General features: G+C 45.2%; 1 protein-coding gene across 7 annotated transcripts in view; it reads left to right on the forward strand.

The window, feature by feature from the left end:
• Positions 1–27,050, forward strand: part of Esr1 (estrogen receptor 1) — a 321,561-nt gene extending 294,511 nt beyond the window's left edge. For all 7 annotated transcript variants that reach the window (XM_048354300.1, XM_048354303.1, XM_048354302.1 and 4 more), the window contains 2 exons: positions 19,278–19,461; positions 22,460–27,050. In XM_048354300.1, the coding sequence (XP_048210257.1) occupies positions 19,278–19,461; positions 22,460–22,694 (419 nt within the window). In that variant the 3' untranslated portion in view covers positions 22,695–27,050. The remainder of the gene's footprint in view (positions 1–19,277; positions 19,462–22,459) is intronic.
• Positions 27,051–27,457: the final 407 nt, after the last annotated feature.

Genomic DNA, 27,457 nt, shown 5'->3' on the forward strand with positions numbered 1-27,457 from the left:
AATAAGATTCTATGCCCCGTGCCTTTCCTGTCATTGTACATTCAAAGTAGATGGCTTGTTTTGATTTTATAATCTCCCAGCTGGAAAAAAAGTTTGCCTTGAGTCTCAGATAAAACTCTGAGCTTTTGAACTGCTAGGAAGAGTAAAGACTTAAGGACTATCTGGCTGGTATGATCATATGTTTTATGTGAGAAGAACCTGAGTTTCAAGAGCCAGAGGTGAAATGCTGGAGATTGAATATAGTTTGTTATCACCAAAACTCATGTTGAGTTTTTGTGTTTTTAAATCAGTCATGGGCTTGAATTCCTGGCCTGGATGTCCCTGAACTGTTTGGCTCAAGGCTAGCGCTCTACCACATTGAGCCACAACTCCACTTCCGGTTTTCTGGTGATTAATTGGAGATAAGAGTCTCATTGACTTTCCTTCCCATGCTGGCTTTAAACCACCATCTTCAGGTCTCAGCCTCCTCAGTGGCAAGGATTACTGGCATGAGCCACCGCCACCTGGCTTTCCTGTTACTTCTTAGCTGTCCTTTGTTACTTCCACTCTTTGTGCTCCTGTCTGCCTGTCCTTGACATGGACAATGCAATAATGGCCGATGGCATAGGGTTATTGTTAATACAAGGTGGGTCTCAGGACAGTGTCAACTTAGATGTACAGTTTATGTTGGGCACTCTTTTCTCTTCCAGCTACAGTGTAGTTGCATATATTCACGAAGAGCCTGGTGACACTTTACAGTGGGGAAACATTCTGAGAATTGCTTTTATAGGTGATCCCATTGCCGGGAGGACGCTGTGGAATATTCCGAGAAGGTCTGGGTTAATCACTCATGGTGGCGTCTTGATGCTGCCAGGGCTCAGGGAACATGAGCGGTAGGAGGCTGAGGTCACCTAACAGGGAGAATTGTTTGAGAAGTAGTGCATCCTAAAATGATGACCAAAATACCTAATTGTTAACAGGTGAACCAGTATCCACAACCACTCATCATCTTTTTCAAATGATAGCCAGTGTACATGGTGGTTTGTGCAAGGCACTGCTGCAGTAGTTGGTCTGCTCACACCAGCCTCACCACAACCAGGGATGCATCGCTCTGTATCTCTAAGCGATAGGAACTTTCGTTGCCATCCTATTCTAATGGAGGCCCTGGGGGCCATCATTGATTGAAGTATCATTCGGCAGTGGATAGCAGTACTTATACTCCCATATTTTACCCAACACTGCACATATGGACTCTCTTTCGAAATACAATTTTAAATGGCTACATAATTGGTCATGATCCATTCAACAGATCTTTTATGCTTTTAAAAGCTTCTTGATATAAATGATACTTATCCTGCACTTTCAGAATATCTTTTGCCCATAGTTAATGATTACTTTGCACACACTACTAGAAGTAGACTTGGTATGTAAAAAAGATCCAGAGAAAAAATTTAAGGCTCTTGATATATTTTTCCTACTGTCCCAGCAAGCTATCACCATCCAACCTGACATGAAAGTGTCCTTGTTAGGACAAGTCTCATAGCCAGTGAGACAGGTTGTTGAAAAGGCCAGAGAACAGTCAGCTTCCTCCTGTACAGCCACAGTCAGGGATGCTCCATAGACCACCGCCTAACATGTCCACTCAGTGCAGGACTTCCTAGGATTTGACTTTCTAGGGTCTGAATTATGCTACGTTATTTTTGCGTTTTATTGTGTGCATCAACATTGGGTGGGTGAACTGTGTTGATGAGTCAGGTTCGTTTTCCTGACACTGGTCCTACACCATTGATCCTTTTCTTTAAAGTGATATTTATGAAAATATGAGGCAGATGGTTGAAGAGCCGACAGTGAATCTGTCTTTGAGTTTACCTCTTCTACAGAAGGACAAGCCGGCCCCATCAGCGACTTCCCAAACCCCAGGTTCTGGGTCTCTGTGTGATTGGCATGACCTTCCCTAGTGGGTAATGAGCTTGGATGAAGCCCCTTAGCCTGGGAACCAATCATCACTCACTCAAGCTTCTTCCTTCTCTGGTGATCCTGAAGCTGCCGGCTCCACCTGTGCCTTGTTCTAATCCCACCTTGGCCCCCAGATTCAAGTCCCATCTACATCTAGGTTCTCTGTAATGGAATGCAGACATGAAATTCCATTGCTCAGCTGGGAACGGAGTCAGCTCTGAGGAGAGCTCAGTGTATGTTGGGAGGCAATGGACAAGGGAAGTTTATTCTTTTAAAGCGTCCCTAGCCTAAAATCCTACCTATTCAGGAGGCTGAGAGCTGAGGATCACAGTTCAGAACCAGCCAAAGTCAGAGAGCGTGTGAGACTTAGCTCCAGTCAACTACCACAAAGTCAGAAGTGAAGCTGTGGTTCAAGTGGTAGAGTGCCAGCATTGTGCAAAAATAAGCTAAGGGACAGTGCCCAGGCCCTGAGTACTAGCCCTAGTACTAGCACAAAAAAAAGTGGCATGGACAAGAATGATAAATGAAATGTAGAATGCAAAACATATGTTCATCGTGACAGGTGAAAGATCACATTTCTGCTAGAGTAGCAAATGTGAATCACTGAGTTAGACAGAAATAAAGCCAAATCCTCAGCCCCTGCCAGGAAGCATGGCCACTCCACGCACAGCACATTTGCATGGCCCCTGGGGACCTCCTATGTCAGGTTTCAAAACTGATCTTTTGCTAGACTGCATTCCCATCAAAGAACATTGTTTAAATAAAATTGTGGGCAACAAATGCGTTTGTTCTGTTTGCTGCTGAAACCACAAGCTATGAAAATGTTAAGAAATGTGAGCCACTTTGGAGAGGATAGAAATATTATGAAAGAACTCAACAGCAAACACCTTCTTTTTTTAGCCAGTCTGTGTCTGGGCACTGTTCCTGAGCTTTTTGTGCTCCAGGTGCTAAGTGCTCTAGTACTTGAGCCACAGCTCCACTTTTGCCTTTTTGTGGTTAATTGGAGATAAAGAGTCTCCCAGACTTTCATGCCTGGGCTGGATTCAAACTGAGATCCTCAGATCAGTCCGAACTACAGGCATGCGCCGTGGGCACCTGGCTCAAGTGCCTTATTGTTTAGAGTCCTTATCTACCAACTCTAATTCTCTCTGTAACTTTCCAAGGGCTGAAAAAATTTGTGAGTAACAGGAATAAAAGGCACTTTCTGTATTCTGAACAATATTTTTCTCCCCTATATTATGAAAGCAATTCAAGGCAGCGGACATGGAAAGAACAGAAAAGCGACTAAGAAAAAGAATCTTCCAACTAACCATCATTTAACAACTCCAAAATAATTCTTGCTAGCATTTTGGTGAAAGCCCTGAATTAAATAGGGTTGGAAGATACCTGTCCATTTCCATTCCTTGCCTCATGCCAGCCTAGACCCTGTTTTGAAGAGCAGGATTGCTCTCGAATCATTCCAGAAGAAAGGAATGCTTCCCGTCCGGATGGCTTTGGTCAAGTCCAGCCCCTTAGCCCTGTGTGAACAGCCCCTTCCAGCCTCGCCTCTGCTCGCCCATCCAGTGTCGCCGCCTCTCATCATGTTTCTCAAAAAAAACAAAACAAAACCGGGCTGGGGATATGGCCTAGTGGCAAGAGTGCCTGCCTCATATGCATGAGGCCCTGGGTTCAATTCCCCAGCACCAACCACATATACAGAAAATGGCCGGAAGTGGCGCTGTGGCTCAAGTGGCGGAGTGCTAGCCTTGAGCAAAAAGAAGCCAGGGACAGTGCTCAGGCCCTGAGTCCAAGCCCCAGGACTGGCAAAAAAAAAAAAAAAAAAGACCTGCAATGATTGCACTCGGTCCGTAGCTTAGATTTCTTTATTATATTTCTTAATTTTTATTTTACCAGTTTTAAATTGTTTTCAAGTTCATTTTCATATTTTAGTAGACTTCACTTCTTAGGAAATGTGAATATTCATAGCAAAGTCAAGTGGCAAGAATAGGGTTGCCGTATGTCTTCCTCATCCTTCCAGGCTCCACCCACCCAGACAGAGCGGTGAGGTCCATGAGCTTCCGCCGCCACAGCAACCCGTATCCCCACTTAACACTGGGCCCATCCTTAGAGCTCCGTACTCTATGGTTGTCGGTTTACAAAAGAATGACGCTGCCCAGTCATGTCACTGTTCGAATCTACTTTTCTTATTCACTCTTCCTTCTGTCCAACCCCCAATGTGGCTGGCCATTTCACTGTCTCTTTGGTTTCGACTTTACTAGCATATCCTACAGTCAGAACCACTGGGCACCGAGCCTTTGTAGACTGGTTTCTTTCCTTTTGGAGTAGAAATTGAAGATTCTTCCATGTCATGGGCTGGTAGCTCATTTATTTTTAGCACTATATAATACTTCATTGTTTGGATATGCTACCATTTGTCCATTTTTCTAACAAAGGATATCCGGGTTGCTTCCCAGTTTTGGAAATTGTGACTAAAACAGCTCCAAGCACCTATGTGCAGGTGTTTGTGAGTACAAGCATATTTAGTTCCTTTGGGAATACTAAAGGACGTGAATGCTAGATTGTATGGTGTGGGTGAGTTTGGTTTTCTAAAACTTGTGCCACTTTGCTTTCCCATCAGAAACAAGTACAAGGTCTTGTTACCATTTGGTCTTGTCAATGTTTTTGATTTGGGCCATTTCAAGAGACTTATGGTGGGATTTCACTCTTGCTTTGACTTGCAATTTCCTAATTCTGTACAACACTAAGCATCTTTTAAACATCTTTCTAAAATAAAAAAATTATCTTCATTGTGAAAGTGATATACAGAAGAGCTACAGTTACATAAGTCAGGTAATGAGTACATTTCTTTTTTAACAGTGTCACCACTTCCCTCATATTTCTCCCAGGTTTTTTCCCTTCCAACCCCTACCCCCACAAGCTGTATAGCTCATTTTCAACATAATGTCTAGTGAGTATTACTGCTGCATATGTTCAACCTTTGTCTCGCCTGTGCTCATCCTTACCCTCCCCAAACAGATAAAGTTAGATACAAAACAAAAACTACAGAAGCCAAAAATAGTGACAAGGGGGAAAAATAAAATAACAAAACCCTCTTATTTCCATTTCTTGAGTTCATTTTGATAAACATCATTTTATATGATCATATACACATAGCTTTTGAGACCTTGTGATCCTCACCTTCACATATCTTCCTTTGATCTCACTGTGTTAATGTTTAGAGTCCTGTTTAACTTATCATGTCCCAGTGTAATTTTTTTGTCCTTTACCATTCACTGTGTTTACTTGTAGATTTATATGCACATTGAGGGAAACCATACAACTTATGTTTCTTCCTGTCTGGCTTACTTCACTTACTATAATTTTTTCCAAGTCTTTCCATTTCCTTATGAATGGTACACTATCATTCTTTCTGATAGAAGCATAGAATTCCATTGTGTATATATGTACCACATCTTCTTGATCCATTCATCCACTGAGGGTCATCTGCATTGATTCCATATCTTGGCTATGGTAAACAAAGTTGTAATGAACATGGCTGTGCTGGTAGCTTTAGTGTAGCCTGGTTTGTGGTCAGTTGGATAAATACCCAGGAGTGGAATTTCTGGGTCATTGTTTAGTTTTTTGAGGAACCTCCATACTGCTTTCTAGGGTAGTTGAACAAGTTTACATTCCCACCAATAGTGTAGCTGCCAGCATCTGTTATTGTTAGTTTTCTTGATAATGGCCATTCTAACTGGGGTGAGATGGAATCTCAATGTTGTTTTGATGTGCATTTCTTTTATGGCTGAGATGTTGAACATTTACTTCATGTGTCTTTTGTCATTTTCACTTCTTCTGAAAAGTCTCTCTTTAAGTTCTTAGCCTATTTATTAATTAGGTTGTTTTTTCTTTGAGGATCTTTTGGGGGGGGTTAATATTGTATTTTAGATATGCGGCCTTTGTCAGATGTATAGCTAGTAAAGATCTTCTGTCATCCTGTGGGCTTTCTCTTTACCTTGCTAGCTATGTCTTTCACCATGCAGGAACTCTTCACTTTGATGCAATCCTATTTATCTAAGTCTGTCTTTGATTTGTTGTAATTCTGGATCATTACTTAGGACCTTTACTGGGAGCTCTAAGTGTTTCCCCATCTCTTCTTGTAATATTTTCATGCTATTTTACATTGAGGTCTTTGAATTGATTATGGTGCAGGGTGATATGGATCTAACTTCAGTTTTCTGAATGTTTATAGCCAATTCTGCCATCATCATTTGTTGAAGAGGCTGTCTTTCTGCCATCCTGTGTTTTTGGCTCCTTTATCAAATATCAGGTGCCTATAGGTCTGTGGGGTTCACTTCTGGGTCTTATATTCTATTCCATTAATCCTCAGACATATTGTTGTGACAGTACCAAGCTGCTTTTATTACTACTAAAGCTTTGTAATAAAGTTTGAAGTTTGGTATTGTTATTCCTCCTACACTGTTCTTCCTGCTAAGGATTGTATTTGCTATTTGGGGTCTTTTATTATTCCGTATGAATTTTTGGAGTGCTTTTTCTATATCATTGAAGAATGTTGTGAGATTTTCATGGGTATTGCATTGAATTTGTAGATAGCTTTGAGCAGTATTGCCATTTTTGTGATGTTAATCTTTCCAATCCAGGATCGTGGAAGGTTTTTCTATTTCCTTAAATCTGCTTTAATTTATTTTTTCAGAGTTTCCAAGTTTTCATCATGGAGGCCTTCAAATCTTTTGTTAATTCCTAGGAATTTTTAGGCTATTATAAATTGAATTGCTTTCCTGATTTCAGTCTCGATTTTCTCACTGTTGACATACAGAAAAGCTACTAATTTCTTTTTGTCAGTCCTGGGGTTTGAACTCAGGGCCTGGGTTACTCATGTATCTTCCTTCATAAGAGGTCTATAAAGATCTCTGGCCCAGTTGTGAACCAGATTTCTTGCTTTTATGTTGAGTTTGAACTTCTTGAGTTTGAATATTCTTATTATATTTGGGGTATCTGGGCCTTATCAGATATGTCTTTTGCAAATACATTCCTTTAATCTCCAGCTTATCTTCTCATTCTCTGGATACTAGTCATTCTCATGCTTTCTTCTAGAAGGTCCACATGGTCTGGAAGGGGCCACAAGGTACTGAGAGATGGGGGCCTGGGCAGGAAGGAGAGTTAGGGTGTGGCAACTCCAGGTTCCCCCAACTCCTGTTACTTTAATTAGATAAGTCTTACGTCATTAAACCTATGTATGAGGATTTCACCAGAGACTCACTTTTAAAATAGAACCACATGGTTTTAACCATCAAACAAATTAATCTTTGTTGTTGGTGGTGGTAGTCGTGGGGCTCAAACTCTGGGCCTGATTGCTGTCCCTGAGCTCTTCAGCTCAAGGCTAGTGCTCAACCACTTTGAGCCACAGCACCACTTCTGGCTTTCTGGTAGTTAATTGAAGATAAGAGTCTCATGGACTTTCTGGCCAGGGCTGGCTTTGAACCATGATCCTCAGATCTCAGCCTCCTGAGTAGCTAGGATTACAGACATGAGCCATTGACACCAGGCACAAATTAATCTTAAGCTATCTTTTAAATCTGCAATCCTAGACCCTGAATCTCTGTGTATGCAATGCATTATAATCATGCTCTCCTAAAGGAAAATAAGATTAGTCTGTCATAGTCACGAGTGTGTGACACCTTTTCAAGAATATGTTTATCCTTTCTAGTATTCACTTAAGCTGATAGAAACAATCTGACTACAGATATGTGCCACCTACATGCCCAATCGTCTCTCAAAGCCAGACATTTTGGGGCTGGGGATATAGCCTAGTGGCAAGAGTGCCTGCCTCAGATACACGAGGCCCTAGGTTCGATTCCCCAGCACCACATATACAGAAAATGGCCAGAAGTGGCGCTGTGGCTCAAGTGGCAGAGTGCTAGCCTTGAGTGGGAAGAAGCCAGGGACAGTGCTCAGGCCCTGAGTCCAAGGCCCAGGACTGGCCAAAAAAAAAAAAAAAAAAAACAGACATTTTGGACACAAGTTGTGTGTGTGTGTGTGTGTGTGTGTGTGTGTGTGTGTGTGTGTGTGTGTGTGTTCAAAATAACCAGAGAGTCATTCTGTACTCTGGGAAAATGCTTCTGGAGGATTATGGCTCAGGAGACAAACATGAAAGTCTTAAGAGAGAGGATGTGGCTTCCTTTCTTAGCTCCTGGTGCTGAACATCCCTTCGCAGCCTGCACAATTCAGTGTCAAGCGGACACGTGCTTGTCAGCCAATGGTGTGTTCTTAGATCCTACGCTCTTTCCTCCGGATCTGAGGCTCAGTCAGATGATTATTTCATGGTATTTTATAAACATGTCCATTCATGCTAGTACTGTTGTTCATTGTTTTGACATGGGAAAGATAAGCATTTTTTCCCATTATTTTATTTACATATTGCCTGTTCCACAAAGGATTTGAAATGACTTCACAAATTTCACTAAGGGGTAAAAAAAAAAATGAGGAAATCCATAAAGAGGAGAATAGCAACGAAAATACTAAACCCAGAAGTTAAAGCAGTGTACAGAAGTCTTTTGCACAGTTGCTAGGGTAAGATACAAATCTGGCTCTAAATTGCCCGTGCTTTGCCAAACCAAAGAGTAGAACATGTTCCACCTTCATAGGCTTTTCACAGAGATAAAATAAAATAAACTAGTTACTCCCCATAAAAAATATTCCTCAAGCAAATGTCTACAAAGTCAGCTTCTTACAATCAGAGTATGAAAGGACCTCACAACCCAGAATTTAAAGGCACTCATTCTCTGGTGAGAACCCAGCATGAAGACACTTTGAGTTTCCAATGAGGAAATGACTCATATTTTGATAATCAGCTGGGCAGGAGTTAGAGCTAAAAGTTTCCTGTGAAAACGGTTAGCTGCACACGTATCTGACAGAAGAGTGTGTGTTTGTAGGCAATAGAAACCAAACCGAGAAGCAGAGAAGATTCCAATGTTGTCTGCCATATCTCGGGCTATTGCACACTAGCAGTTTCATCTCCAGTCTGCTTTTCCATCCTAGATGTCTGATGTGGGGACCCAAGTATGTTCTACCTACTGCTGTAAGGCAATTAATGATGCCAAAACTTAATACCCATTTTCTTTCAGAGTTTGATAGCCAGGCACTGGTGGCTCACATCTATAATCCTAGCTACTCAGGAGGCTGAGATCTGAGAACTGCAGTTCAAAGTTTAGCTTGAATTAACCACCCTAAAGTGGGAAAGTGGAGGCATTGCTCAAGTTGTAGAGCATCAACCTTGAGCAGAAATGCTAAGGAACAGTGCGTAGGCCCAGAGTTTGAGCTCCAATGCAGGTAAACATGAGAAGAAAAACAAAACATTAGGTTACAGATTTGCATGGAGCTCAGAGGGAATAGCTTGTTTCTTCTCCATGATTTCTGGGTGTCTCCGAGGAAGAGACTCCCCAGTTTTGACACTGTCATCACTATGGCATCTTGACTCACTGGCAGTTGATGCTGGCTGTTGACTGGCATGTCCAGGGGTACTGCCCACTGGGATACTGGTCTGTGGCCTGTCTTACATCAGGGTATACTAGATCTCTTAAAAGGTCTGTAGGGCTTCTACACAAAACATTCTAGTTGAGTAGGCAATCGCTTGGTGACTTTTTATGACATATGCTTAGAGGTCATATAGGGTTGGCTCTAGCTTATTCCAAGTCATAAGTCTGCCCAGACTTATGGACAGGGGCGTAGACCCCTGATCTCCATAGGGAGATTGCTCAGGTGCCATTGTGTCAAACAATGTGGTAGATGGGAGCTATTGCTGTGGTCGTCCTCAGAAAATAAAATCCACCTTCATGTGTCAGAGCTGCTTTTCTCTCTATGGTTTTGCTCCAGGATTATTGAAGTACCAGGCACGGAAAGGGGAAGTCAGGGGAAACAAAGTCATCCAGGCTGTTTTGTCAGCCTGGACTTGGAAAAATATAATCCAGGAAACTGTCTGGGTTTCGTGTGTCCAGGCCAGCTCCCTGAGGAGGGACACCCGTGTGGAACTGTGCCCAGGTTGATCTCCAATAGGCAGACTGCATGCTTTCCACTAAGAACGTTTCTGGAGCATCTTTCTGACTTTGGTCAGGTAGTGGCGGATGGTTTAACTCTACCTGGGTGGTTCTTTGTATGTGCCACCTATAAGTCACAGAAATAAAGCTCCTAAGCAGAATACACATGCATAATGGCTTTGTGTAAAAAAAAGTTAGGGTATGATTTATTATATAATAATTCAGAACTGGGATCACACACGTGCAAGGAAAGCACATTTAAGAATTTCCCTGTAGTCAGCTGAGTCAGTGCATCTGTTTTCTCCAGCTGAAGTCATCAAGATATCTGCTTTCAGAGTCAGCTTGAATGTGTGGATGTACTAAGTGTTCATCTTCTAGAGCATCTAGAACACTTTACCAAAAAAAAAATTACACTGAATTGACAAATGTCATTGAATCAGAAGTGCGTGGCTTCATGAGGCACTAGAGACATAACATTGCCAAATGAACCGGGCCGCCTGTTTGCCTGTTAGCTTCCGGTAGAGATCCTCATTTTCACATCTCCAGACACTGTGCAACCACTAAGAAAGGTCTTTGAATGTGCATGCTCTTAGACACATTAGTGTTATAATGGCACAAAATCTGAAATATAAGTAAGTTCTTCACCTTTGGGTAGAAAAAAATACACATCAGTAGGAAGGCTAACATGTTCTTGTCTAGGCAGCTGAGTACCCGTGGCTCATGGTATAACCCTAGCTATTCAGGAGGCTGAGATATGAGGAGCAAAGTGGGAAGTGAGCACAGGCAGAAAAGTCTATGAGATTCTTATCTCCAGTTAGCCACCAAAAGCTGGAAGTAGAGGTTTGGCTCGAATGGTAGACTGCAAATGGTAGAGCAAAAGCAAAAAAAAGGAAGATATTGTGTTCAAGGTCCAGTACTAGCACCCCTTGCCATTGCTAAAAAAACAAAAGAGTTTCTTTTTTTTTTGGCTAGTCCTGGGGCTTGGACTCAGGGCCTGAGCACTGTCCCTGGCCTCTTCTTGCTCAAGGCTAGCACTCTGCCACTTGAGCCACAGCGCCACCAGGCCGTTTCCTGTATATGTGGTGCTGGGGAATTGAACCCAGGGCCTCATGTATACGAGGCAAGCACTCTTGCCACTAGGCCATATCCCCAGCCCCCAAAAAAGTTTCTTAATCTATGTACCAATATTTCCCAAAGCAGTACTCTTTGTTGAGCTCACACAAAGAGAATGAAGCTTCTGCCTGGCACCAAACACTCTCTTGGAAGTTCTTGATAATGGGAGGTGACTTTCTGAATCGCCTAAAAGCATTCAGATAGCCTGGGCCTGCTCCTTAGTTGTCGGGTCAATTGACTGCTGTGAAGTAGGTGAAAATTCAGAATGAATACTTAGCATGATGGGAGATGACCAACTGGTTATAGAATTGAGATTATGGCTTTTATTATCATTTTGACATTTGGAAAAAGAAAGAATTTCTAAGCAAACCACACATCCTCAGGTTTTAACAAGGTAGAAAATGTCAACAAGAACTAAACAAAAACCATCCTTCTGACTATCTCGATGGGTACAAATGAATTCATGTGATCATCAGGAAAATAAGGTACTTCTCGTCTTGCATTTGAGTAGGACACTTGGTATGACAAATAGCCTCCAAATCGTTTAATGGCGCAGACACTAAGGAATTGGCAACTGGCAACTGTAGGAGCGTGAGAGCCCTTTGGGGACCAGGCCCTTGTCCCGAGGAATTGGTCCTACCATGCCCATGGCGTCAGAGCTGAGGAATTGGAAGGACACAGCTGGGTTCCGCTGCCCAAGTGCCTATTGCTGGTGAAGGGAGATTCCAGACACCGTTCTGGGTCACAGAAGTCTTCTGTGTTGATTGCTGTGATGTCAGAGCAGAGGAAAAACTATTGGTTTTCCAACTTAGTTCTCTTCCATGTGGTCACTCAGGGACTCGGCAGGTGAGGGCTCTGTCACTTGAAATGAGCTGTGTCTAAGGTCATCCCAGGAGCGATTCCCGTTCTAATCTGTCCTGACAGAAGGGAGAGGAAGGCAAGGAGGACCACAACTTGGCAAGGAACCCCACAGAGAAGACATCCTCCTAGCATCAGTGTGTGGGGGTGGGGGGGGTGGGGGGAGTCTTCTAGCACACTCTCCATGGAACAGAGACACTGTCAGTGCCGTCATGAATTTACCTTAAAGGAGCTGCAAGGAGCAGGAGCTGCAGTAGGAACAAAACCAAGACATCCCCAGTCTCACAATTTGCTGGCCTGGCATCCATGACTCATTACTGCGGAGTTGTGAAAGCCCAGATATCAGGTTCCACCCTTGGCTTCCAGTCATCAGGGTGGGGGGGAAGCTCAGCAGCTGCCTCTTATAAAACACCACAGGAGGGTCTGTGACGGAGCCAGGATGGGGATTCACACACTGTGGAGAAAAATCCAGCATTACCAGTATAAAACTAAAAGGAAATGGATGAACAGTTACCTAGGTATGTGGTATTTTAAAGGCCAGTGTGCTTTTGTAGCTTTCCCAGAAAGGAGAAATGATATTATTAAAGCCATTGAAAGAAAGATGACCTATATTTTAATATAGATATCCAGGCTTTGCAAAAGTAAAAACTGTAATAAAGTAACACAGTGCCTTGTGTTCACGATGGATGCTTAGATATAAACAGATAATGGTGGTTCACTCCTGTAATCCTCCCTACAGGAGGCTGACAAATCTATGATGAATGTTCTTATCTCCAATTAGCCAACAAAAAGCAAGAATGAAGGTAGGGCTCAGGTGGTAGAGCACCAGGCTTGAGTAATAAGCCAAAAACTTGAATAAAAAAGCCAAGGACCTAACTTCAAGCCCCAGTACTGAAACACACACACACACACACACACACACACACACACACACACACACACACACAGAGAGAGAGAGAGAGAGAGAGAGAGAGAGAGAGGATCAGAATCTCTCTTCTAAATCCTATCTGTATATGATAAAAGTGAGAAATAAATTATGTCAATTTAGTGGTAACATGCCAAAAATACTGAGGTTGTTAAGGTAGAAGAAAAAAGGAGAAAGAAATTGTGCAAATGCTCTGAAAATAAATTGTAAGTACATTGTCAACGTGATTCCTTGTAACGTAGGATAAAGTAATGCCAACTCACCTGTGTAGGCTGGGACACTGGTAGCAAAGACACGAGAAACATAGCCTGTCTTAGTATCTAATAACACTCAATACAAATACTTAGATCACCAAACTTAGAAAAACCTTAGAGACTGCCATTACCTTTGGATAAGTCGAAGAAGGTAGATTGGAACGAGAAAGAATAATGAGAAGCTATCAAGAAGTATATAGGAAAACCCAGAGGATGAAGACAGTAGAAGACATTAAATTAAGAACCACAAACTCTCCACAAAGTGGATTTCTTAACCATGTTGCAAATTACTTAAGCTTGCACATATCAGTCAAATATTGTTATTGCCTCGTGTAGACAGCCGTAACAACGTCTCACCGGTGTGTGTAATCTCTCATAATCCTTGGCTCTAATTTGGTTTAGCATTGTTTTACGTCTTCTCTATACGTATTTGCAACCAATTGTGGATTTTTCATTTACTCATTTGATACTTTACAGTGTTACTGTCATCATTTCAACTGTGTGTGTGCTAGGAAAGCTTGGCGAGTACCCTCAATTGATAGATAGTAGAAAATGAGTAAGTTATTTAATAATTTGGAGAGAGTATTTTATTTAAGCATCAATCTTCGACCAATTTTTATACTGGGCCTTTTGAGTAGCATCTGGTAAGAGCTTTTTGGAACTGTAACTCCAGCACACTGTCCAAAAAGTATTTTTTATATAGATTTCTTTTACGTTCAGTAAGACTTTCAAGAGACCAAGGGCTGGAAAAGAAAATCCCCCAGGGGTTAGAAGTTTCTGGCACTTTGTAGGGCAATCATCCCAGTGCTTCTGGTAGGTGTCCTACACCACGAAGCAGTGCCACATTGTCCAAACGGCCCTCTGGGGACAGTGCCACCCCCAGGAAGAACGACAGTTACTTGCAGGTGAACCATAGAGCCTGCCAACATGGACTCATCAAACAGTCAGCCTCCAAGCTACTTCAGAGCAAACTCTCCATCCAGGCCAAGTGCGGATGTGCGTCTCGTCACTGTGTCCTCTCTGCATCCCTTGGTCCACGCAGAGTGACAGCGTCCAGGCCCGCATCCCGTACAGCTGTGCACGCTGTCTTCTGTGCTCTCCTTGCTCTGTGAACCACTGCCCTGTTTCTGATCAAGGGACCACCGTCAGAAGAGCTCTCCCAGGGTCTGCTGTCACACTGTTCCTTGTAGAAGAGAAAGAAACCAAACACGACTTTGCTTGATGAATGTGTCAGCGAGCTGGCAAGCCCCAGATCTCAGCGCCCCTTTCTCGGCAGAGCTCGGAAGTGCCCCAGGTGGAGTGGAGGGCAGAGCGGGCTGGCGACCCCTCGGGGAGGCTGTGCTTCTTTCTGGGCACAGCCCCTGGCTTATTCTGCTGGGACCACGCCCACCAGCCATCTCCTAACATCGAGAAGACTCCATGGCCTGGAAAAAGAGCTGAAGAATGGCGAAGGGGTTCATGTAGGGGGAGAGGGAGAGGGAAGAGAGAAGCAGGAGAGTTGAGGAAAGGAAGTTGGAGAGCAAGACAGATTGCATCAATCTGTTAAATATGCAGGTAGCTGTGAGGATTTGGTTCCTCCTGTTCCCCTCACGTCAGGTGTCCCTGTAAACTCTCTTTCTGTGTCATTTAGAAAACCGTAAAGCCCAGAACTGCTACCCACAACCCCGCACTCAATAACGACACTGAAATTGGTTTCTATCCACATCTTTGGGATTTGAAGCCGCTTCCAGAGTTGCACGATCCTGTTTGGGTACCAGACTGTCTTCCTGAAGGTGCTCATTGTCTGCTCACTGGCCCTGGCAGCAAGGGACAGTGCTACCCTATCCACTGTGGCAGAGTCCAACCGGGACATGGAAATTACCAGCAGCCGTGTTTTGCTCTTGCTCATTAACAGTGGCTCCCAGAGCATTCTGGGAATTTGGATTGCAGTTGTTTCTCAAAGGGCTCCTTACAGGCAACAGGCAGTAGACATCATCCAAAAGGGTGATAGCAACAGGCTATCAATTATTGGCATGTTGACAGGACTGTATTTTTATTGCTAGGAAGCATCTGTTGACAAGGATGAGATGATAAACTGAACTTGTGCCAAAGCAGGGCTAGGAAAACAGGCTTGTTCTGAGAACAATCCATGTCCTGAGAGTCTGTGGTAAGAAAATTTGCTCTCCACAGGCCATATCATTCTCTTGAAATATTAACACTTGAGAGGAAATGATGGAATCCCTGTCAGATAGCCGAGTGACACACACAGTAGGTTCTCAGCAAATGTTTGCTGGAGGCAGGAACATGAATGTCCATGAGAGTAGAATCGCAGGAGGAATTGTGGCTGGTAGAAGTCTGAGTGCTGGTTCTTTTTAACTTATTGGAAGGAGCAGAATGGAATTGGCGATGGCCTTTGGGATTGCTGAAATTCTAGGACAGTGAGCTTTGCCACACTGAGCACACAAGACGGAGAGAAGGAATGGAGAGGGCTTCCATCCGCAGGCAGGAAACCTCCAAGCTCTTTGATCGTCGATTCTAGGATTTCCCTGAACAAGGGAAGGATTATGGATGAATGAAGCCAGAATCCTTAGTGCTAGTAACACAAAAAGGGGAAATTGGTTAGAAATTGCATCATTCTTCTTGGACTTTCTCGGTTCTGCGGCCTGGGAAGGTTTCCCGGACAGACAGACTATATGGCAGGACCTCTAGGAGACAAGAGTGGAATGTAGAGGATGACAGAGGATGGACAGGGCCTGTGGAGGATGTGGCCACGGCCACCCCTGACTCCAGCCCACCATGTTGCCCTCCCTGCTACCTGCTGCCTCCACCACAATCCCATGGTCACAGACCCTTGCCTGTTCTTCTGACCCACACAATCTGCCTCTGTCAACTCCCCACACAAAACATAAGCCAAATCATCAAGCAATTGATTTCTTAACTGAGTCTTAAAAATATATTTAATTGGAAAAAGTACACGGAAGAATTAAGTGTACTACGAAATCCAGAAATGAAGAAACTTAACAGGTGAAGGGAATTTCATGATTCCATAGTAAAACAGAAGCAAAAAGAAAATGATTAACTAACAGTGGAAATCTCTGGAGTAAGGAGACATGGGATTAGGGAAGAATATTAGATAAGTTTCAAAGTCACTGATAATGGTTTATTTTTAGTTATGCGGCAGGATTGTTCTTCAGAGATTATGTGCAAGCAACATGTATTCATTTGTATGTAGGAAATGTTCCCTTCTTCCCTTCCCTTCCTTCCTTCCTTCCTTCCTTCCTTCCTTTTTCCTTCCTTTCCTTTTGTTCTTCCTTCCTTTTTCCTTCCTTTCCTTTTCTCCCTCCCTCCCTCCCTCCCTCTCTTCCTCCCTCCCTCCCTCCCTCTCTTCCTTCCTTCCTTCCTTCCTTCCTTCCTTCCTTCCTTCCTTCCTTCCTTCCTTCCTTCCTTCCTTCCTTCCTTCCTTCCTCTCCTTCCTTCCTTTTCCCCTATCTTTTTCTTTTTGGGCTGAGAATCAAATGCAGGGCCTTGTACAAGCTAGAATTGCATTCTCTGACTGACATACTTCTTTATAGAAACAAATATTTGATTTTTTTCTAAACCCTATAAGATTATATACTAGAACAAAGAATTCAGGTTGAAAGTGAAACGAAATTTGGTTTTATCTTAAATGACATTTCTTACTGCTTGTTTGTGGTTGAACAACTATGTTTAAGATGTCATATGTTACAGTCTATTAAGGAATGAAGAAGGGCTTAATGAGCCACTAAAAGTTGTTAATTTTGTGCTATAGAGATAAGGAGCCAGCAAAGTGTCAGAAGAAAAATCTGGAGAAGTGATTTTGAATAATTAACCCAGGAGCAACTTGCAAAATTATATGAAGTCCAAATCAAACCACTGAAATAGTGGATTACGACGAAGGAGATTTTTTTTCCCCCCAAATTCATGTGTACCTGCTATTCCCAAGAAAAGACTTGAAAGCATACATTTTTCTAAGTTCATACTGCAATTCTGATCCACACAACTACTGAGCATTGTGGGGTCATCACTAACTATTCATCCAAGATGCAGTAGGTAGTATTAAATAACACCATGAATCAGGAACAATGAACTGAGCCTGGTGTGATTGGGCCGCATGTAGCTAAGTGTCAATTTGTCAATGATCATATTGTTTAAACAGCAATCCAGAAAGTCCCAAATTTTGTTGCTATTTATCCTTTCTAAAAAATCTTCACAATTTAAGTAGTTCTGTTATGACTTTATATATCATTAACATAAAACTTATTGATTAAAGAGTCTTCAGTTTTTCTAACTTAAAGAACCAGAAGAGCTGTTTTCCGAATGTAGTTAGCTTATTAGTGTAAAACACAGTATATTTTTCTAAACATTTGTCAGGCCGAAAGTACATGTAAAAGAGGGATGTACTGCAAATAAGAAAGAACACCCAATGTGATCCAAAATACAAGGCTTAAGCAGGCCATTGATAGCTCACACCTGTAATCGTAGCTACTCAGGAGGCTGAGATCTGAGGATTTGCAATTAAAAGCCAACCTGGGCAGGAACATCTGCAATTTCTTTCTCGCCCCATCCTTTGTCCTGCGCCTTACCCCGTGCTTTATGTGCTTTGGATCAATATACTCTTCCTATGTCGGGTACCTGATTCCATTCCATTACTTTCCCCGCCAGCGTCTTGACGCATTCTTGGGCTGTGGTTGTTCTGTGTGTGTAAACCTATGGCGATCTTCTGTTCTTGGCAATGACAGCTCTGTGTACCATGAGTCCATCTGTGAGGGTGGCTACTTTACTCCCAGCCCACGGGCTACTGTGTGACCCGCTGGCGCCCCTTATCCTCTCCAGCCATCCTAGGGCCCATGGGAAGTCCAGCACTGATAGACTTGGGACACCTCCAGGGGTTGAAGAAGGGGAGAGGGGAAAGACTTTCGGTCCATGGGCTGAACGGAAGGAAACCCAAGCCATGATTCTACAGAATGCTGTTTGCTGTACCCCATGTGGGTGGCGGAAGGAGCTGGGTTCTAGAGATTTGAGGGAAGATCCACCCTTGTGGCCCCAAGACAAACCTGCCCTTGTTCTTAGTTACCTTCGCCTCTCCCTGCTCCCCTGCCTCCTGTCCTGGGCCTCTCCTCTTCTGTTTCCTTCTCCTCCTCCTCCTCCTCCTCCTCCTCCTCCTCCTCCTCCTCCTCCTCCTCCTCCTCCTCCTCCTCCTCCTCTTCCTCCTCCCCCTCTTTCTCCTCCTCCTCCTCCTCCTCCTCCTCTTCCTCCTCCTCTCTTCCTCCTCCTTCCTTTCCCTCCCTCTCTCCTCTCCTCCCCTCCTCCTTCTCAATTTCTTTCCCTTCCCTTCCCTAAGTTCTTAAAGCTCTCTTCACCTCTGCTTGCTCCTGCTCAGCTCCTCGAGCCCCATGGCAGAGAACCCAGCCTGTATAATGTCTCCTCTCCCAACCTAGTCACGAGGGTTTCTGGAGCACAACCAACATATACAACCCCGCAAGAGGGCTCTGATTGTCTACACAGAGATAGTCGTGCTGGAGTCCATTTAGATCTGCTTCTACCTGTGGCACGGAGGGCCCAGGAAAGGCACAAGAGGACAGGCCTGCCTGGCAGGGGAACAGGGGTCCCTCCTCTATGCTGACAAGTGCTTTGGACCCAAACCTCACTGAGAAGACAGAAGCGAATTACGTAGTGCCTGCTTTCAAAAGGCAACTGAGGTGGCAAGAGTCATTCTCTGTGAGGCTCGCCAGGGTCTCTGTGTCTTCCTGAACGTCACGAGATGTGGAGCTGACAACTTGGGCACAGTCACAGCTCTGCTCTGTACTCTCTGAGTTACCTTTAGCTGCCGGTGCACGGCTCTGCTCCTAAAAGAAGCACTGTCAGTGCTAAATGCTTAGTCCATCAGGAGAGGAGTGTTCAGGGCTCCCATTACAGTGCTGAAGCTCAGGGTCCTCTCTGCGGATCCTGGCTCAGGCACATGGAGGCCATATCGGTCTCTTGGGGCCCGGAGACATGCACACTCATTAGTTAGGTCACATGGATGCAGGATTTCAACTAGATCCAGAAGGTCCCCACGGCGGAACGGCCGGCAGGGAGAGGACCCCACGAGCCAGGGCCACTTCCGGTGTCCTTGGCTTCCTCCTCGCTGAGTGTCTCTCTTTCTCTCCGCACCTCCAGGTGTGTACACCTTTCTGTCCAGCACCCTGAAGTCTCTGGAAGAGAAGGACCATATCCACCGGGTGCTGGACAAGATCACGGACACCTTGATCCACCTGATGGCCAAAGCCGGCCTGACCCTGCAGCAGCAACACCGGCGCCTGGCCCAGCTCCTGCTCATCCTCTCCCACATCCGGCATATGAGGTAAGGGGGGGCCCGGAGTCCCCAGCGGAAACTAGAGTAAGATCCCACCACCGGCACAGCTGCTGGCGAGGAATGGCTGCTTTGTACATATCCAGCACCCTGGCCTTCCTCCCTGACCCACCATGACCGCCCGCCAGGGCTGGGGCAAGACACAGAGGAAGGCGTTGAATCCGCCTGGGGCGCCAGTGCCCGGCTCTGTAAGTGGGGTTGAGACACTCAGCAGCTACGGGGAAAGGGCCGGGATACCCAGAAGCGTGGGGTGAGACCGCTTCTAACCAGGCGCCAAAGCTTGGGATCCCAATGGCAAGACGTCTGTCCCACCCAGGCCCCAGGACTCTTCCTAGGCGGTCTTGCCAAGTTGTTAGCTTCCTGCAAAAACAAATGTACCCACCCCCCCACCCCCCAACGGGACGATCACCCTATAGGATTATCTCATAGTGCATGCGCGCAGCAGCGCTGCTGGGTGAACGGATGACCAAATGGGCCCATGAGCCAGTGCACGCATGACTCCTGCCCCGTGGATTCGAAATTCCCACGTAGACGCCACCCCCGTGCTCGGGGACTCCCCCGATATCTTAGGAACAGACGCAGGACACAGCCTGCTGGGTACAGCAGATGACCGCATTCCGAGAGAACATGTGCAGCTCTCTACTCCCCCTCTTACTCTTCCTTCTTCTGGTGGTGCAAGGGTGTGGACACAGGGCCTGGTGCTTGCGAGGCAGGTGCTCTACTCCTTGAGCCACATGCCCAGTCCTTCCTTGTTTCCTTAGGTTCTTTCTTTATGTCCCTTCATCTGTCTTGTCAGACCGCGACTCTCCTATTTCTGCCCCTCGCTCAGCTGAAATGACAGGCCTGTGCCAGTGACATTGTAGGATCTATGCAACCCCTCAGAATGTTCATATTTGCTGAGGAAAAACCACTGGCTTTTCCAACCTAGTAACTGAGTCTCAGCATCAGCAGGTGTAAGGAGTTAACATCAAGTGTGTCGGCCGTCACTATCAGGCCCGGCAACATGGCGGGGGCCCACGGTGGTGAAAAAACTTGGTAGATTTGCTCTCATAACTGTGAGCAGAACTGGAAAGAGGCTGCTGTGTTATTGACAGCTTTGAGCATCTGGCCCCGGGCCCCCATCTCCTTCCTCCCCAGTCCTCCCCACCCTCCTCTTACACATGCTTATATACAAAGTACGTATATGCTGGTGCCTCATTATCTCGGCGTAAAACACACAACTCTGGGCTGCTAAATCTGTCCTCTGCCATATGTTGTTTCTCCAAGAATTTAAATCCAGACTTCAACTGTAAATGTGATTCATCAGGTTACTGAAGGACAAAGACAGTGGCAGACCCAGGGGCCATTCACTTTTAACAGCATTTAAATTTAAAAGGAAAACAAAAAACGACAGTGTCATTTAGGTTGGGTTACAGGCCTGAATGGCTCTGAGGCCGAATTCCATGGCAGGACTCCAATCTGGGCTAGCTCTTCCCCAACCACAACGTAAATGTATATATTTAGGACATTGTCAGTCCTGCCTCTTCATAATACACATTTCTTTTGTTTCCTTCTCTCTCTCTCTCTCTCTCTCTCTCTCTCTCTCTCTCTGGAGGGTGTATGCTTGAACTCAGAACCTGGATGCTATCTCTCTGCTCAAGCCTGGTGCTCTACCACTTGAGCCACACACAGCTCTACTTCCAGCGTTTTACTAGTTCATTGGAGATACGAGTTTCAGGGACTTCCTTGTCCAGGCTGAATTCAAACCTGGGTCCTCATGTCTCAGTGTCCTGAATAGCTAGGATTACAGGCGTGAGCTATCAATGCTGGACTACCTTCTTTGCAGAGAACTTCCAAGTGAGGTCCTAGTGGTCAATTCTGCTCCCTTTCCTCCGTGGTGTGATGGGGCAGAGAAGAGTTGTGAGACATGGTACTTGCCTACATTTCCCTCCTCTACCCACTTTGAGGTCCCATTTGCAGTTCTAGGCTGTGGAAGAGGGCAGGGTGGGCTGATCCCTGACCCCTGTCCTTCTTGGAACTTGCTCGGTGTGTGCAGGTATGAGAACAGCTGTGCAGGCAGGGGAGAGAAGAATCACACGTCGATATATAGAGCTTCAGGATGGGATAAGTGTGAGAGGAAAGCAAAACAGGCTGATGTGGAAGGGGGCAGCTAAGACGGAGAGAGCTGAGCCCAGGCCACAGGGAGGAGAGACTGCGGCTGGGCGGGGCGGGGGGGGGAGGGTTCACTTTTGAAGTGCATACAGGAAGAGGAAACAGCCAATGAATGTCCCCCTGATTTGGGGCACAGCAAAACCCACTGTGGCCTAGAGCACTTACAGAGAAAGGGAGACAGTGTAACTTGTTTTCGAAAGCTCGCCCCTGAAGCAAGCTGGCCGCTGGTGGCTCATGCTTGCGATCCTAGCTTCTCAGGAAGCTGAAATCTGAGGTTTGTGGTTCAAATCTAGCCCAGGCAGGAAAGTCTGTAAGATTGTTATGTCCAGGGAACCAGCAGGAAGCCAGAAATGGAGCTATGGCTCCAGCAGTCGAGGACTAACGTTGAGTGAAAAAGCTAAAGGAAATTACCCAGGTCCTGAGTGCAAGCCCTACCAACCTCTCCCCCGCCCCCACCCCCACCCCCAGAACACAGAATGGCTGCTGTGCTTGGCTATAGGTTGCACATTCCTGTCTTAGGTGTAGGGTGGTATAGAACAGGGCCGCATGCAGGCTGCGGGAGGAAGGAAGCCATGCTTCCAGTGGTGGGGGGAGGGCATGTCTGTGAGGGTGGCCTGCCCTGGTGGGAGGGGAAATGAAACTGCCTGGACATGAGTCCCAGACTGGGTCTCTGAAGACCCTTGGCCTTCTGCAGATGCCCTCCTTGGGGGGATCTTTCAGTAGAAAGAAGGACTGGGTGACAAGGGTCTCACTTCCCCTTGCTAGGAATGTCAGAAGTGTTGGGGCACCGCCGGGCTCTCACGTGGTCTTTTTTCCCCGTGTCCTCCCCCTTCCCCAGTAACAAAGGCATGGAGCACCTGTACAACATGAAGTGCAAGAACGTGGTGCCCCTGTACGATCTGCTCCTGGAGATGCTGGATGCCCATCGCCTACATGCGCCAGCCAACCGCCAGGCGGGGGCCCCGGAGGAGCCCAGCCAGAGCCAGCTGACCGCCAACGGCTCTGCTTCTGCACATTCCTTGCAAACATACTACATCTCCCAGGAAGCAGAGAGCTTCTCCAACAGCATGTGAGAACTCCTGGGAGCCCCCCACCTCCCCCGCCCCACCCCGAGGTTCAGAGAATCCCGCCGTGTTTCACCCACGTCATGCATCACTTTCGCAGAATTCTGTCTCCTGCATACACTCCGGCATGCGTCTGCCACCAGTGGCTTTCTAGTATGAGTGGCCATTCATTTGCTTGCTCAGTTCTTAGTGACCGTCTTCTGTTGGGAACAGCCAAAGGGATTCCAGGGCTACGTCTTTGGTAACAGCTCTCTTCCCCTCTTTGCTACGTTATTAAGAATGAGGATTCTTGTAGTGCGCTTCATGACTGAACTCAGCCTGTGAGATGTCTGTGGACTGACGTTTACTAGTTGAGGCCCACTCCTGGAGATTAGACATTTCACCTCTGATAAGCACTTTGTAATGGCTCCAAACTAAGCCTCAGGAAAGAATTGAATGGCTCCTTCAATTGACACTATGGACAAAGGAAGCTAGCACGAGGGCTCCCCGTGGGCATCTTGTATTCTTATGGTAACCCGTCACTCCTGAAAGTGACTGACACCTTGTTTGCTTTTGCCAAGTGGCTTGGGTGTAGCACAATGCTTGGTGGTCTTCAGTTCACTTCTCCCCATAGGAATACAAGATGTGCATGGGGAAGGAAGACCCCCTTAGTCTCAAGACGATGTCAGCTTAATACTTTGCACCTTTGGTCTTGCTGAAATCACTGCTGGCTTTCCAGGGCACGGGTTCCAGGCCATTCTGGCTTTCTACAGACCTGCAGGAAACAGCACGTTGATTTCAGTTAAGTCATACAGATCAGTCTCTCTCTCTCTTTTTTTTTAAATTGTCTTTTATTTTTGTTTTTATAAAAGAAAGTCATTTTAGCCACCTCCCCCCCCCCCCCCCCCACCCAAGGACTTGGCAGTCCAAAACAGCCTCAGGACCGATTCCAGTGGGGCTTTCGCATTTCCCCACCAGAGGGCGCCCTACATGGCTCTCCCAGCTGTGACAGAACACGGAGTTTTTCTCATAGAGGAGGAAGGGCAGTTGGAGTTGAATGAACGAGCACCTTGGCGATGCTTTGGGGTTGTTGTTTTGACTTTAATCCTGGGGGATGGGGCTAAAGAGTGACTCCATGGGATCCCCGTGGGCTGCTAGAGAATAAGTAGGAAAGTAGGGGAGAAATGGGATCAAACCGAAAGTGTCTGGGTGGCCTGGCCCCAGCTGTGCACACACTCCAGGGGCCCCAATGCGCAGAGGGGCTGCCCCACCAGCACCCGGTAGTCTGCCTCTCCATTTCCTGTGTGACCCTGATGACAAGAACCAGCAGCGGGCGCTGCATTCCTACACTGGGCCTGGGATACTGGGGGCGGGGTGGGGGGGGTGGCTGTTCAGTGCTCCTCTGAAAACAAGCTTGTTTGCCCTTGGGAAGTTCTCCCTCTCCCCCAACTTCTACTCCTTCTGCCCTTAAACGTCATAAACCAAGAGAATGAGACTAGAATTGGTTTCACAACAAGCCCCTGCCCCCCAACCCCCCCACAGGGCCAATTTCCCGGGCCCTTTGCTTTTCTAGTACAACTCTGGGTGTTTTCATGTACTTCACCCAAATGAAACTTCGCTCTTCCCCGAGTTCACAGTCTACAGATGCAGCTCTGCTGAGAGGTGATAGGTAGACAGCAGCCCAGGGGAGTGGCCAGGATTCTAGACATGGCCTGTTTGGAAAGGTGAGTTCCACTAAATTGACAGGCAAGGAAACCGGGAGGGCCCCCAAATAAGGAAAGCTTTCTCTTTTATTCCCTTCCATGCATGTACATCCAAATTTGGGGGCAATCTTCTGTATCTTCATTAAGAATATGTTTAAGAACATAATTCTTTTGTTGTTTGTTTAAGAAGTACCTTATATAGTATAATATATTTTTTTGAAATTGAATTGCTGTTTATCGGACAATTGAATGTAATAATTCTGTTCTGGATTTAATTTTGACTGGGTTAATACTGCAAAAACCAAGGAAAAATGTTGAGTTTTTTTTGTATACTTTTTAAGCTACCTTGTAATGTATGCAGTTAGTTATTGATGCCTAAAGCCTGGTGATTATTCATTTCAATGAAGATCACATTTCATATTATCTTTTGTATCCACAGTAGACAAACTAGCACTAATCCACATGCCTATTGTTGGATATCGAATGCCAGACAATCTTATGTAGCAGAGATTATGCCTGAAAAGGAGAATTATTCAGGGCAGCTAATTTTGCTTTTACCAAAATATCAGTAGTAATATTTTTGGACAGTAGCTAATGGGTCAGTGGGTTCTTTTTAATGTTTATACTGAGATTTTTCTTTAAAAAAATAAAAACAAAATAAAATTAAAAAAAAAACAAACCTCTAGGACTATAGATGATGTAATACCAGCTAAATCCAAACAGTTATGTGGTGGAAGGTTTTTTTACATGATTCATCTACTGTGTCTGTATTCTTGTTCAGATACTACTATATTTGAAAGGGGCAGACAACATTGGATGGTTGAACTGTGAGCCCTTGAGTTTCAAGCAACTTTGGAAGTCTCTTTTTAATTCTTATTTGAAGTGCCAATAACAAGCTGACATCAGCTGACAATAATCAGCTGACATCTTTCAGCTGATGTTGGTGTAGGGCAGAGGGGACACGTGGAGACTATGTACTTTCTTCCCACTTTGAGGCAAATTGAGGCCTGAAAGGTGTTGATCTACCTGCAGGTTCAGGGTAGGATGGGGGAAAAGGGCTTGGGAAGTTGAAGAATGGGGAAAACAAATGAGACTAAGAGCACTGAAGGCATTCTGACACCTGGAGTGGATACCAAGCTTTGCTATTCCATTTCTGCCCTGTAATCTGAAAACAGCCATTTCCAAAATGGCTGCTCCAGTTTGGGGATAGAGTACGGCATCAGCGGCAAAATCCAAAGAGTAGCTAGAGGTCTGAGTGTCTTTCAGCCATGACTGAGCTTGTTGTCATGATTCTGCAACGCTATCTTGCAGCAACATGAGAGACATCCGAAGAGAAGACCCTATTGGTGTCACAGAATCTCCTCCCAAGGAAGTGCAATCATTATGTCAGTGATTGCAAGTATGTTTCCCCATGCCCTCTTCCAGGCCTTGTGGGGGCTGAACAAATAAATGACCTACTGATGATTTACTTGTAATCATATTAAAGCGTTCGCACTTTGAAATAGCCATTGATTTAGACTGTTGGCTTAGAGTACCCTTACTCCCCAAGGAGCCCAATTACAAATCCCTTTCTTGAATACTTTCCAGCTCCGAGATGGGCTGTGGATATGGGGAACTCTCACTGGACCATCATCATGTCTAAGACTCATAGGCAGTTTTGCTTGGAGACAGCAGTTCTGTGAAAGGCAAACAGTTATGCAGTAGCCCAGAAGAAAACCACCATCCTGTTTCTGGTGCAAGTCTTGGGAGGTGGATCCAGATTGAACTGTAAACTTCCCAGATTCACCCCCTGAGAAAGAACTCCCCATCCCGCCGGAGCGAGCGAGCTGAACTGTTGGTCCCAAGTATCCCACCTTCTCATCCATGTGATTCTGCTGTTTCCTAGTTGTCTCTCCTTCCCATTAAAATCAAATTGTGGCCCCTTTTTAAAATCACTTTAAATTGTTTGCTAAGTAATTGCTGCGTCTGTTACAGCATTCGATTTTTGCACTGTCTTTCAGAGACACAAGAAAAATTTCTATTCTTTTTTTTGCATCCAAATGTGCCTGAACTTTTTAAATACATAAATGCTGCCATGATCCAACCCCATCTTCAGAGTGTGTGTGTGTGTGTGCCTGTGTGCATGTGTGCGTGTGAGTGTGTGTGTATGTGTGTACAGAGCTGTGCACCCTGGAAATAACATACAGTCCCATGAACAGGTGCCTAAGACATGGACCCCTTTGTGTTCACAGAGAGGTCATTGGTCATAGAGACTTGAATTAATAAGTGACATTATGCCAGTTTCTGTCCTCTCATAGCTTCTCTACAATGCTTTGTGTGCACTACATACTCTTCAGTGTAGAGCTCTTGTTTTATGGGAAAAGGCTGAAATGCCCCATTGTGTTTGATGGACAAATACACTCGCCTGCTGATGCATACATACAATTACTGATGTGATCCTGTTTTTGTCGTAGCTTTGCTTTGTTTAATGAAACACACTTGTAAACCTCTTTTGCACCTTGAAAAAGAATCCAGCGGGATGCTTAAGCACCTGTAAACCATTTTTTTCTCAACCTATTTGATGTTCAAATAAAGGAGTAAACTAAAGACAAAGCGTTTGAGTTGTCTGTTTTACAAGCTTCTTGCCAATTGCTTATTACTGACTCTATGAAAATGGTGGCTTTTGCCTGTAATTCTGCCTACTCAGGGTATTGAGGTATGAGGATTGAGGCTTGAAGCTAGTCTGGGCAGAAAAGCCCTTGAGACTCTTATCTCCAATTAACCAGTAAAAAGCTGGAAGTAGAGCTGTGGCACAAGTGATAGAGTGCCAGCTTTGAGAACATAAGGCCTTGAGTTCAAGCCCCAGTAACTGCACCACAAATATGCATATAAAAATGAAGGGACCTGTCCTTCGGTAAGAGTACAGTATTAAAACCTCCTGCTATTATTGTGTTGGGATCTATCATGTTCTGTAAGTCCAAAAGTGTTTGTTTAATGTATTTAGTTTTTTGTTGTTGTTTTTTTGCCAGTCCTGGGGCTTGGACTCAAGACCTGAACACTGTCCCTGGCTTCGTTTTCCTCAAGGCTACCACTTTACCTCTTGAGCCACAG

The sequence above is a fragment of the Perognathus longimembris genome, chromosome 9 (assembly GCF_023159225.1).
Source record: "Perognathus longimembris pacificus isolate PPM17 chromosome 9, ASM2315922v1, whole genome shotgun sequence".
NCBI lineage: Eukaryota > Metazoa > Chordata > Mammalia > Rodentia > Heteromyidae > Perognathus > Perognathus longimembris.